Source organism: Passer domesticus, chromosome 3 (assembly GCF_036417665.1).
Source record: "Passer domesticus isolate bPasDom1 chromosome 3, bPasDom1.hap1, whole genome shotgun sequence".
Lineage (NCBI taxonomy): Eukaryota > Metazoa > Chordata > Aves > Passeriformes > Passeridae > Passer > Passer domesticus.
Genome location: NC_087476.1, coordinates 118,498,357 through 118,510,629, shown reverse-complemented (window position 1 = coordinate 118,510,629; position 12,273 = coordinate 118,498,357). Strand labels below are relative to the sequence as shown.

At 43.6% G+C, this 12,273-nt stretch overlaps 1 protein-coding gene across 1 annotated transcript in view; it reads right to left on the bottom strand.

Moving 5' to 3' along the window:
* The window catches only part of XRN2 (5'-3' exoribonuclease 2), a 33,121-nt gene that overhangs the window by 13,101 nt on the left and 7,747 nt on the right, over positions 1–12,273 (bottom strand). Inside the window, exons 12-26 of the mRNA XM_064415468.1 lie at positions 12,132–12,189; positions 11,935–12,042; positions 11,245–11,289; positions 10,814–10,945; positions 9,686–9,807; positions 7,390–7,525; positions 5,167–5,274; positions 4,991–5,080; positions 4,466–4,538; positions 3,632–3,715; positions 2,965–3,062; positions 2,807–2,886; positions 1,617–1,673; positions 989–1,057; positions 756–890 (exon numbers count right to left, since the gene is read on the bottom strand). Coding sequence (XP_064271538.1) covers positions 756–890; positions 989–1,057; positions 1,617–1,673; positions 2,807–2,886; positions 2,965–3,062; positions 3,632–3,715; positions 4,466–4,538; positions 4,991–5,080; positions 5,167–5,274; positions 7,390–7,525; positions 9,686–9,807; positions 10,814–10,945; positions 11,245–11,289; positions 11,935–12,042; positions 12,132–12,189 — 1,395 coding nt within the window. The remainder of the gene's footprint in view (positions 1–755; positions 891–988; positions 1,058–1,616; positions 1,674–2,806; positions 2,887–2,964; positions 3,063–3,631; positions 3,716–4,465; positions 4,539–4,990; positions 5,081–5,166; positions 5,275–7,389; positions 7,526–9,685; positions 9,808–10,813; positions 10,946–11,244; positions 11,290–11,934; positions 12,043–12,131; positions 12,190–12,273) is intronic.

Here is a 12,273-nt window from a genome sequence, read left to right as displayed (position 1 = left end):
TGCTGAGCCAGGGATGCACTGGTGGATCGGGGCCCAGGCACATCCCGACACACACACGGGCTGGGGAGCTGCTCCCAGGGAAGTGCTCAGGTTTCCAGTGGCACAGCTGTGCTTTTTATTGCAACTGTGACATGCAAGAGGGCTCTCAAGTGCAGCCCCAGGACAGCTCTGCTTTTCCTTCCTAAAAGGGAGTGCTTTTCCTTTTTGCAGCTCCCCCAGAGGCATAAGATGAAGAAGGTATTTTCTCATCCTAAGGACAAGAGCCCAACTTTATTTACCAGTCTCCTTTAAAACATTCTCTTCTCTAGCTCTGATAAGTGCATGGCTCCTTGCACTCCCCAATAAGGAAACCCATTTAATTTTTAAAGCTTCTTTGTTTATAAAAACTTAAGAGATTCCTGTCTTCGCTAGCACTTTTAATTATCACTTGTGCATAATATTCTCATTGTACCTACAAGCAAGCATCCACCAAACAAGTTTTAAAAAACCCCAAACAACAGGAAAGTGACTTAGAACTATCTAGGAGGGGGAAAAAAATCCCAAAAAGCAAACAAGGCATTACTGCAAAATCGCTGTCGTGTTCAGTTTCCAGCAATATTGAATTTAAATATCACATGCTGAGTGTCCAACATGGAAAACCAGCACCTAAGCTTGGACACTCCATGCCCATCCCTTTTTTTTTTTTTTTTTTTTTAGTTTAAAAAGGAAAAAGGAGGGCAGTCACCCCAGCAAGGCAGCAGATCCCACAGCCTTACCCCAAGGTTCTGAACGCTGACTGGTCCAAATGCACTGGTTTCCTGTCCCTGTTAAAGCCAAGCTGTGGTCTCCAGGGCCTGCCATCATTGTTGGTTTTTTCCCAGTCTCCTGGCTTCAGAACTGGAGCAGGTTTCCTGAACAATAAGAACAGTTCCATAAGTAATTATCAGAGCAAATACTCAGATGGATAAATCAGAATTGAATGATTTGAAAGCTGGCAGCTGACACTTACTTTGCCCCAGGTAACACTGTAGCCTTGAAAACAAAGTCTTCAGCAAATTGTGGATCTTTGAATGAGATGCTAGAAGAAAGTATTTGAGGATTAGGTTCATTGCATAATGAAGGCAAAGTGAAATAGTAGTCACTGCTTTATGACCAAGAAAGCTAAAAGCAGAATAATCTCACTCCTCCAGTTGGAATTAATGTTTTCCAGGACCAAGAAAGAATGAGGCTACAAGGAAACAGAATAATGGTTCCCTGGAAAGTTCAGCCTGAGTGACACAGCCTGAAGAGCAATGCCCTGACTGCACATACCACCTCCAAAGACAGGAGGAAAAATCCTTGTGACAGAGAATGGGGAGCAGCACAGAACAATTCCAGCCTCCTGACAGTGGCAGATGGAAAAGCCAAGCTCTTCCTTTAACTCATCACTCACAACTACATCCCCATTTAGGACATCCTTCCTACAGTGTCCTGACAAAGTGTAACTCAGCATTTATTACTTCTCTGCACAGTTGTTGCTCTGGTTGAACCAAGCTGTACCTCTCTGGAGATAAAAATGACACAGATCTCAAGTGACTTTCAGTGTTTTGGGTGCTGCACTTTGCACAGCCCTGCATGAAAGCCCACAGTTGACTGACCTGACTGCAGAGTTCTGTGTTAGATCCCGCAGCATGGGAACAGGAGACTGCACCACCCTGGTGAAGAGAAAAAACTCTGTCAAAACACCACCAAACACATTTCCCACCATCTGCTGCTCTGCCAACTAAGCCTGCAGAACATTTATTTCACAGTTAACTTGCCTTTCCCCTAAACCAAGTACTTCTGTAAGCACTGGAGTGACTGAATCCTTATTTCTCAATGTCACCTCTTTTGCAGAAGACGTGTGGGGACTCTCTAGGTCTGTCTAGGGAAGGCAAGGACAGAAGAGGTTTCTTGTTCTGGTTCCCTCCAGGAACAACTCTGACTTGGTGATATTCTTCTCAACCATGACAAGAATGGAGAAATGTCTATTAGAGTGATCTGAGGTACATTTTCTGCCCAACCAAGCCAGTGTTTGTGCACTTAATGCAAACGAGGCACTGAACACCTGCTTGTATCTCTGAGCACAGTCAGAAAATGAGTGTGCATCCTACAAGGTGAAGATTACACTGATCAGTCCTCAGACTGGATGCACTATCAAGAAAACTAAAAGTATGAGTATTCTTAGTAAGTGTAGCTGGGAACAGCCCTGATTTTAGTGCTGCAGACTAAATGGACAAAGCTAAAATATATCTAAACTATCATTACCTGGATTTTTCTCTGATGTAATGCAGATTAGCATATAAAAAGCAGAGTTTTGGGGTTTTTAAGCAATGTGCACTAATGGGAAGTCACATCAGACCACATTAACATCCACACAAAAGCAGAGAAGCCAAAACATGACCCTACTGAACCAGGCCACTGAGCACTACCACTTCTATTACCCAGGCCTCATTTACCTCATAAAACAATAACTAAACACATAAAAATCAGCCTTCCACAGGTAAAATGACAAACAAAGGTTCCTCAGCAAATAAACAAATGCATTAGAGCGTTTTAAAGATATCTGAGGTTGCTTTAAAAGCCAGGTTGAGAGGTTAAAAAAGGGGACCATAGAGTGCAAATTTCACTCGCTGGGGATTTCCCCCATGCTGGAGGTAACACCCACCTGCTCTGAACCCTCACACCTACACACATGGCCTTGTCTGGAGATTTAAATTACTCCTTGTGGGCACAAAAACATTTTGGCTGCCATAAGAGCAGGAGGGCTCCTGTAGCAGCAAGAACCCACCCCAAAAGCCACACTCACTGATCCGGGAGGACGGCGTTGTCGTTCAGGGTGAGCTTTCCCTGGATGCCGTGGCACAGCTCCGGTGGGATGTCCACTGCCTAGGGAGGAAGTTTTCAGCTGCAGCACCTTCAGACCTCCCACCTCACCATTCCCAGTGAACAACAAGTGCAACCTACCTCTGTGTTCTTGGTCTTGTACTGCTCCACAATGAAGTCACAGAGTGGATGGTGCTTCCCGACAAACAGGACGTCACCGCCAAGGCTGTTCCTCCTGCCTGGAGAAATGATGGGAATGGGGCAAGGGTTCAGAGGAAACAGGGAAGGAAGGAATGCAGCAAACCAGCAAGGCTGTCCTGGTGACACCTCCACAAAAGCCAAGCTTCACTGTGATTAAGGAGAAAGCTCTGAACGTTCCCTGAGAACAGAGGAAAGACAATGTATCCCAAGAGCAGGATGTGTCTGGTCCCAAGGACAGCTGGCAGGCAGTAAAATAATGGGAATCTTGTGTTCAGTGGAGAAATACTGAATTTAGAATAGAGTAACACTGCAAATACAGACAGAATTGATAAAAAAGAACCCCAAACCCCACAGACCTCCACATTTTACCCACAAGAACCAGATGTTATTTCTGTACAACAGAAAAACAAACATTTATAACCTGAACAAGTGTTACAAAACAAATCCACTGAGGATCACTCTGATTACCAGCAGCACCCCTGAGGAAAAGAGTGTCATAAACTCAACCCCACCAAACACTGAGGACACCTTGTTTGTTCATTTATGGTGAATTTCATGGGTGGCAACAAAATACCCCAATTCTTTAGCTCAACACCCCAGTTCTTACTCTCTTCAGGAGTGAGGTCAGGGTACACTTCCTCCAGGGCAGCTCTGAGGCGTCGCTCATCCACAAAGGGCAACAACGCCACACCTGGCAAAACCAAAACAGTGTTTGCTCCCACTTGTTGAGAAAATCCAGAACATTCCCAAAAACAGACACCAGCATGGCAAGCTCTGATAAGATTCCTTAGCCAAGAAACAGCCAGAACTGTGTGAATCTGAAGGAATCACACTTTTGTTTCAGAAGTCAGATCTTTCTGTGGCTTTAGTCAGACAAAACCTGTTGCACTCAAACTGAAAACCTAAAACTTTAGCAGCAGTGTAAATTACACCCAGCCACAGAATCTGGCAGACCTTGGAAATTAACATCCTCTAAAGAAAGGAAAAGTTGCATAAATGCTGTAGCTCTTTTACCATTCTTTGTGTGCTCCAAAATATTTCTATATTCCCCAAAGTATTTTTGGCACAGCACTAATGAGCCACTGATTGTGCAGAACAAGATCCATTAATTAAATGCAAAGGAGACAAAAGACAATTACATGCTGAGGCTGATAAAAACAGAAGAATGATTACTCTAGCTCAGGACAAATGAACAAATCTAGAGCTTCTGCTGAAATTACCAATAATCATTGCAAATCCAAAATCAGTTACTGAATCATAATTTGCTATTCATACTGATTTCTTTACAAAAATACACCTGCTGTAAAATACACAACAAGTAACACAAGTTACCTTTGTGCAGCATTTTCTCACTAAGATAATTTTCTAATTTCTTTCTATTTTTATAGGTTTTTAAGACTAATGTCTAAAAATTAAAAAAAAATGAAAGTTGAAGTTTCACCTTGCCAAGCGTACTTCTTCCCATTCAAATCAATAGCAAAATCTTCAGGGTAGAAGTCAATGATGCTTGATTCCTGGAATTGGAAAAACAAAAATCACCCTTGAAGCCAACTTTGACACGGGTTCAGAATGTCACACGGTGCCAAACAGGTCTTTGATAACAGAAACAGCTTTCATTAAAAGCCATTTAAATACAAAGTGAGGATGGGCACTTGCACTATTCTGAGATTTAAAATAAGAAATTAAGGAGGAGAGAGAAATTAGGGTAAGTTATCTGCTCCCCAAGTAAGTTTTGGAAGATTTCTGGAAGAAACTAAACCATCTGAAGTGTAAGAGAGCTGGGAAATGACATCTGAATTCCAAGAAATAGCTTTTAAGGATTTTGAAGGACCATTGCAATCTTCCAAAACCTTTCCCTGCTGGTCTGCAGCATTTCTCTGCCTGAAGTGAGAAGCAGCAGGTCCCCTTCACACCAGTGCAAGATGACCTGAGCTTCCACAGACAGGAATACAAGAGGGATTCTCACTGGGTCTGTCATGAGTTTCCTCCACGTTGGCGGCAGGAAGTTGCCACTGGCGGCCGGGAACACCCCCATCAGCTGCTCCAGAGGCTTGAACTGTTGAGAACAGACAAACAGGTGTGGGACACTTGGGATGAGAGGGCAAATCAGCAGGGAATGAATTGATAAATCAGGAGCCCTACCGGTTTGGAGCCCTTCTCAAAGTCTGAAGGCATGTCTGCAATGCCCTCGAAGTCCGAGGCAAAGGGAGCGTAGTGGAAAGGGTAATACCAGTTCCAGGATGCACAGCCCTGGGGCAGGGAGGTGGGAGACACAAAAATCAGACATAACAGCAAATTAAATTATGCAGCTCAAGTTCACCAAACATGACAACATGGCAGAGAGCAGTTTACATTCCTGTATTGCACAGCAAAGTCCCAATGCTAACTTGGGGGAGGAGAGACCCCCAGCATGCCCTGCCGGGTGTGCAAATGTGAAGAGTATTTGCTGCAGACATGCTGAGAAGCATTCTGGTTTTCACTGGTGCTCCTCTCTCCAGTACCAGCACTACTGCACGCTTGGAGTAGCACTTTGCTCTTCCTCTCTCACTCTCCTGCAGTGAGCAGTGGGGAATACAAAGTGTCTCCTCAGAGAGGAGAGAACCAAGCAAACTCAAAACACACCAGAACACCGTGCACCTCGTATAGGAATCGTGGCTCCTGAGGGTCTAAGTCAAGCTTTCACCTTCTCAGCTATTTTTCTTAGCAGCACCACTTGAAACAAAAGCCCACTACTATTTTGACTTCCAGTTCTGAACGATTAAATGTCAACAAGGCTCCTCCAGTGATATTTTTGGTATACAAGTACAGCACCTGTAATTATTCTCTGCAGTCCTTCGGACAGACTTGGAATGTTTCAAAAGCCAGGTGGATTGCTTTCATTCTTCTTTCTTTTTTTTCCCCTTTTCCCCCCCCCTCTCCAAACAGATGTTCCCTCTAGTGGGACATGCCCTGCATTATTAGCTTTCTGTAGGAACAGAAAGGCATGCAATATATTCTGGCACAAGTTTTATGGACAGTCAGCACTAGTTATTGGAGTCAGTTTCTATTATGACGAGAAGAAAAAAAGCCAAAGAAAGATCCTCAAGCAAACCTATTTTGAAGCTCCCCCAGCCCAACAGCTTCCTAACCTCATTTCCATATCAGCAGGGAGTGATTTTCCAGCTGCTCCATCCCCATACAACAGACTGCAATGGTCTTATGCTCTTGGACCACTGAAGGGGACACTTTTACCTACAGCTCACCTGAAGGCTCATTTCCACCCCTGGAGGCAGATGGGCACATAGAGAGTTGTGGGAAAACACCCTGTCATGATTAAAAAAATACAGTTTCCTTGTGCCCAGGACCCTGATAATTCCCACCTATAAAGGCATCCAGGTGACATCTGTCCTTCACAAAAGGAGATCATGCACACAAGGATGTGGGGAACTCAGCTTCCCTGCAGACGAGCTGCACCAGAGCTTGCACACCTTAAACTTGATTTTTATCCCCCATAACAGATGAGTCAGAGCTCAAATTCAAGGAATCGTCAGAGCAGGAGGGAAGGGGACACATTCCCATTTTGTTCCAAGGGGGGAGTAAAAAACCTTTTGGAAACTGCATTTTGTAGTCACCTGAGTATCTGCCCTGCCTGTGCTCCCAGCTGGACAGGTGGCAGCCACTGAGGAAAAATACCAAGTTTTAAGAACACAGCCCTGTGTGGAAGCCCCAAATTCCTGCTGAGACAGGACAAACTCCATGGGCTGGAGCACACTGTGCTCCCAGGTCACACAGCCAGTGTAACTGACTTTGCCTTCAGGGCACGGAGCTCCTTATTATCCAGCAGTGCAACAAACCTCACCATGGCCCACTAATCTCTTGCCAATCTGACATCTCAATTATCAAAAGATTTAAATCTGATACAGATTACTTCAATCACAACACACTTCATGGAGCAGCATTACAATCTACGGAGGAGACTGACAACCCTGTCTCTTGCAAATTCTTACTGGCATTTCAAGGGCTTTGTTCTTTGTTCTCTCATTTAGTCACCTGCAGTGTCATTATTTGTGGGAAAGGGAAAATAGCAACAGTTCTTGCTGCACCAAGATGTGAGAACCAGAATCCTGGAATCACTGAGGCTGGAAAAGACCTCTGAGATGAGAGTCCAATCTGTGACCAACCACCACCTTGTCAACCAGATATCAGAGCACTGAGTGCCATGTTCAGTTGTTTCTTCAGCAGCTCCAGGGATGGTGAAACTGCATTCAAACCCCCAGTGTCAAACAGAATAGGCACACATTTGTTTTACACCTTCAAAAAAACCCCACAGCTTTTCCAAAACGAGCAACAGACTGAAACAACTTCAGATAAGAAACTTTGGGGTACCTGATAATAATATCTGAGAACCCAGCAAAGCCCTTCCACGTAGGACTGCACAACCTTGCGGCGGAATTTCTCATCTGAGGCGTCCACATCAAATTTGTTTTTATAGTAACGCTGCTTCCAACCAGTTTCCCACAACCTGCAACACAACCAGGCACAGGTAACATGTTAACATGGATGGGCACCTCAACAGATGCACATCTGCAGGTCTGAATTACAGTGTAAAACAAAGCCACTTGCTACTTCAGTTGCCATTTATATACAGTTTAAATGAAAGCAGAAAAAGCAATGCTCAGCAGCAACAGAATAAAATGTGACTGTTGGCAGAATTGACAGTTTTCCTGCTACCTCAAATATAAAGGCAAGCAAATGCATTACAGTTTATGTGTTCTGCTGCTGCTCAGACAAGCTGTGGTTACCAGAGGCACTTCTGCAGCTCAGCACCCTGTGCCTGCTGCCTCAAATCATCAAATGAGCTCCCTTTCACACAGGATTTCAGTCTCTCAGGCCAGAGGTGGATGTTGGGATCACAGGAGCCACCTTGGCCACAGCTCATCCTTCCTTCACACAGCTCCCCCTCATGTCTGTCCTCAGATGGGGCAGGGAAAACAAACACTGGTTCCTCTTTCACACACGGCAGCTGCACCCTTCAGCTCTGCTGTATCATGTCAGCAAAGAACCAAACTGGTTAAACCACATAATCCCTTAATAATCATTTGTTTTCTTACATGGAATTTTATTCCAAACCACTCCAAGAGGTCACCTCAAGCTGACACTGGTCAGATGTTCCCAGAGCCCTAAATCCTGTGTATGGAGCTTTAGGAGAGAGCCACAATCCATTCATGCTTCCTTACAGGATGCACATCCCTTTGGCTCTGCAAAGAGGATCTTCCCTTGCTTCTGTTTTGAGACAGTTGCTCAGGACACTTCCTAAATCCTTCCAAGACAATTCACACGGATGAGCAGGCAGAGAAGCCAAGAGATGCTTTCAAGGCTCCCAGAAAAGCAGGTAAGCAAGAACAGAGCTCCTGGCACTGAAGGCTTGAGGGATGGAGTCAAGAACATCTGCAGGCCCTGAGCTGCCTGGCAGACAGACACTTGCATAAATTCAAAAAAACCTGTCTGTGAGATAAAACCCATCTGTAGCCAACTGCAACAATTTGTTCTGGTTTCAAAGTCGTTCTAAATACAGAATTTATTTTCACAAACAGTGTGGTCGTATCTAGGACATCAATGCAGTTCTTTTTATTTACAATGGCAAGCATAGAATTAATTTCCACTCAGAAAAGGACATGAAAAAATATTCTGAGCTACAAAAGCCTAAAAAAACTGTGGTTGAATGTAGTGCATCCTTTTCCTTGGTAATACCAACTCTGTCAGAACCACTGCTGCTCGTGAATCACCACAGTTCACTCATACTGTTTAAGCTTCTTTTAGCAGCTCTGCTAACACTCAGATGGAAATCAGATGGAGTAATCTATCCTTAAGATTTATTATTTTATATAAAAATACTGCTTGATTGATTAAAAAGAAATCAGTCCATTCAGATATAGACACGGTGGAAAGAAAATAAGAATGAGAGCAAGAATTGTGATATTGCTAGAGCTGATGGGCCACATGTCACAAACATATTGTGATGACTGTAACCAGAACTTCACAAGGAAAGAGCCCTGAGTGTTTTCCCACATCCACCCACGGTCTGACTCCACAGAAAACAAACCCCTGTGGCTGCACTTCTCAGGAACAGCTGTAAGGGCCTCCACCCTCGACGCAAACAGCAAGAGTTTCATTGAAATCCTTGACCAGTGCAGACTCACTGGTGGTTAATTCCCAGAAAATTCCTGTCTCAACCATCCCAGGCTCAGCCCTCCCGAGACAATGCAAGAACTCAGAGACAAACCAGGGCCTGCTGCAAACCAAAGATGGTGGAGAGCACTGACACTGCTGCCCACGTGCGCAGGGCGAGCCGTGTGGGTTGAACAGCTCCCACATTCCAGGAACAGCACATTCCGCTCACATAATCAGGGAATGTCTCGCCAAGCTGGGTCTCAGAGGGAGCAGTGGCTCGGAGGCTGCAAACCTGCATGCATACTAATCTGGATACTTAGCTTGAACAGCCAGAGCTCACCCATCTCACTGGAATTTACTGGATATCTTCACCCTCCACATTAATTACCGCTGGATAAAAAGATCACAAAAGCATCCGAAGGCAGCAGCGCTGCACTGAGCTAAATGGCATTAATTAGGCTGCATCTATCTCAGTAATTTGCTAACAAAGTGCTGCAAAAAATGGCTTCACCTGATATTATCCTCTGGCTCAGGTTCACTGTCACTGTCCTCAGGTTTCCGCTTAATTCCTCCTCCTCCCAGGGACGGGCTGTTGTCAGGAGTCAGGCTGGTGTTTGGAGATGCTGAAGTTGTCTAGGGTCAGAATTATTAGAGATAAACAGGGGAAGGTGGTGGGGGGGGGAAGAGGAAGATTTATTAGGCTTTTAAAAATGAAGTTAAAATTAACAGCTCTGTGATAATCACAAACCTTCTCTTCAGTTCCAAAAAAATTCCAGGCAAAGGCTGCACAACCCTTAACCCATCATAGTCAAGGGGCAAAAGGGAAAACCACATCCCTGTTAAAAGGCAGGCATTGATGCACAGAGGCAAAGATGTCACTGGCTTTGAGAAAGAAATGGGTGCAATTAACACAGTATGAATTGATTTTAAAATGCCATTCTGGATATAGTTCAATTTTCAAACACCACTGAAGCTTCTGCTGCAACTTCCTTTTGTGGCACTAGTGAAAAAAACGTGCTTCCAACTCAGAACTGCCAGAAATACTCTGAGCTCCTTCACAGCTGGTCTCTTCAACTCCTCTCAAACGTATCTATTTTAATATTAGAGCCTAAAAGAAATGTCTCCCGTTCCATAAAGGAGCTAATTCGTGTAACTCAGGTGCAAAAAAGTTTTGAGATTAAAAGGGAAGTGCAGCAGAAATTAAACCTTGAAAAAGCACATTGCATTTAGACTTCAGAGACAGACACATGTCTCTGTGGTGAAAAAGAACTTTTAATCTGTTCACTGTTTGGATGAAGATTTATACCAAGAAAGAAAATATTTGTCATAATTGTTATTTAAAGCTAACAGGACTTCTAACAGAGCACTTCTTTCCAGTTTTCCCTCACTAATACCTTGCCCAAAACTACTTCCAAGTTTCTCCCTTCCCCAGGGAAAAGCATAATTCCAAGAAGAAATAAAGAAGACACTTTTATTCAAGCATGCTTAGAAAAATCACTTATTAAAAGCCACTTCCTTGAAGATTAATGTTTGAGGTGCCAGCTTTTCAAGAAAACAGAGCAGACAAAAAGGTGCCTGGAGTAAGACAGGCTGCAATTCTTTCCTTTCTCTGTGCAAACGCCTCTGAACATCAACTCACCGAGTTCTGCCTGTCGTGCATCCTCATCTCAAAGGCAGCTTGTCGAGGGTTACAGATTGCCTGAGGGCTGGATCGATTTCCCAGGGCTTGAGGGGAAAACTGACCACCAGGAATAAAGGAAGGCTGATCCCTCTGCAAGATAAACACACACAAGGCTGCTGTGAAAGGGTTGTGTGATCTCCCCAGCACTGAGATGATGCTTCCTCACAATTTTCAGATTAACATTATAGGGAAATGAATGTACAAAGGCACATTTTTTGAATATGGAATAGAAAAAAAGAAATCAACCTAATTTTGTTTTTGGTTTTTTTAACTTTGGAATAGTTACACACAAGTCAGAAAACACCATGTTTACACCTGCAGTTCCAACATCCAAAAACTAGATATTTAAATTTTTGCTAGTTTCTGCATTGGGTAAGGAATTCACTTACCTTCAATCTCTTCCTTTTTTCTTTTTGTCGTCTTTTAAAGTTATCCTAAATGAAAAACAAAGGGAAATAAAGTCAGTCAATCATTTGTCAGTCCTTGGCAAATGCTTTCATTATAATCCTCAACTGACCACGCCACAAAGTTTTTAGGGAATGTTCTGAACAAGACATGGGTCAATTCTTGTGTCTGTAAATCCAACAGAAATGGGATGGAATTTTTTACCCTACCCTGAAAACCTATGGGGAAAAAAACCAGCTGGATACCCAAAGCTCCAAAACGTTGGTAAGGATTTAAATTATCTACTAAATTTAGCTGCAGCTTTATTTGGGGGTGACAGCAGGGTCAAAGCACAAACTCCTTGCCTGCACTACAGAGCTGCTCAAAAAAAAGTGTCAGAGAGACATTGCAGTCTCAGAAATAGGTAAAGGGACTCAAGAAAAGATATTTCTTATTCTTTGATTCCTGGGCCAACTGAAAACCTGAACATCAAGCTGGCATTTCCAGGAATCACTCAACTGGAAGCACAAGATTCTTTTTTGAGCCTGGAAGAACTCACCAGAGATTATAACAATGAAAATACAAATTTTGGTTGGTTTTTTTTTCCCTTATTCTCTTAAAGGACTCTGTCTGGCTAACAGTAAGCAATTAAAACCTAACTCCAAGAACATCAGAACAACAATCAAAAAAATTACATCGTCATCTTTCCTCTTTTTGAAAATACTGTCTTCAACTTCCCCAACAGCCAGCATGATCATCTGGACCCGCTGCAGGTTCACAAAACCACTTTCAGTCAGGTAGCCCTGCAGGTCAGAGAACAATAGAGTTGAAAAGCAAGCCCGTTTTGTGGCAAAGACCCAGATATCTTTAAAGGAAAAGGAAAAACTCTCACCCCGGTTTTGTGCACCACGTTTTTATAGATGTTAACCAAGCGATCGATTGCTCCCTCCCTAAACACAAACCACAGGGTGAGACTCCTGGTAGTGAAAAGCACAGGGGGTGTTTTTGCAGGAAAAGAACACAGATTCTCATCT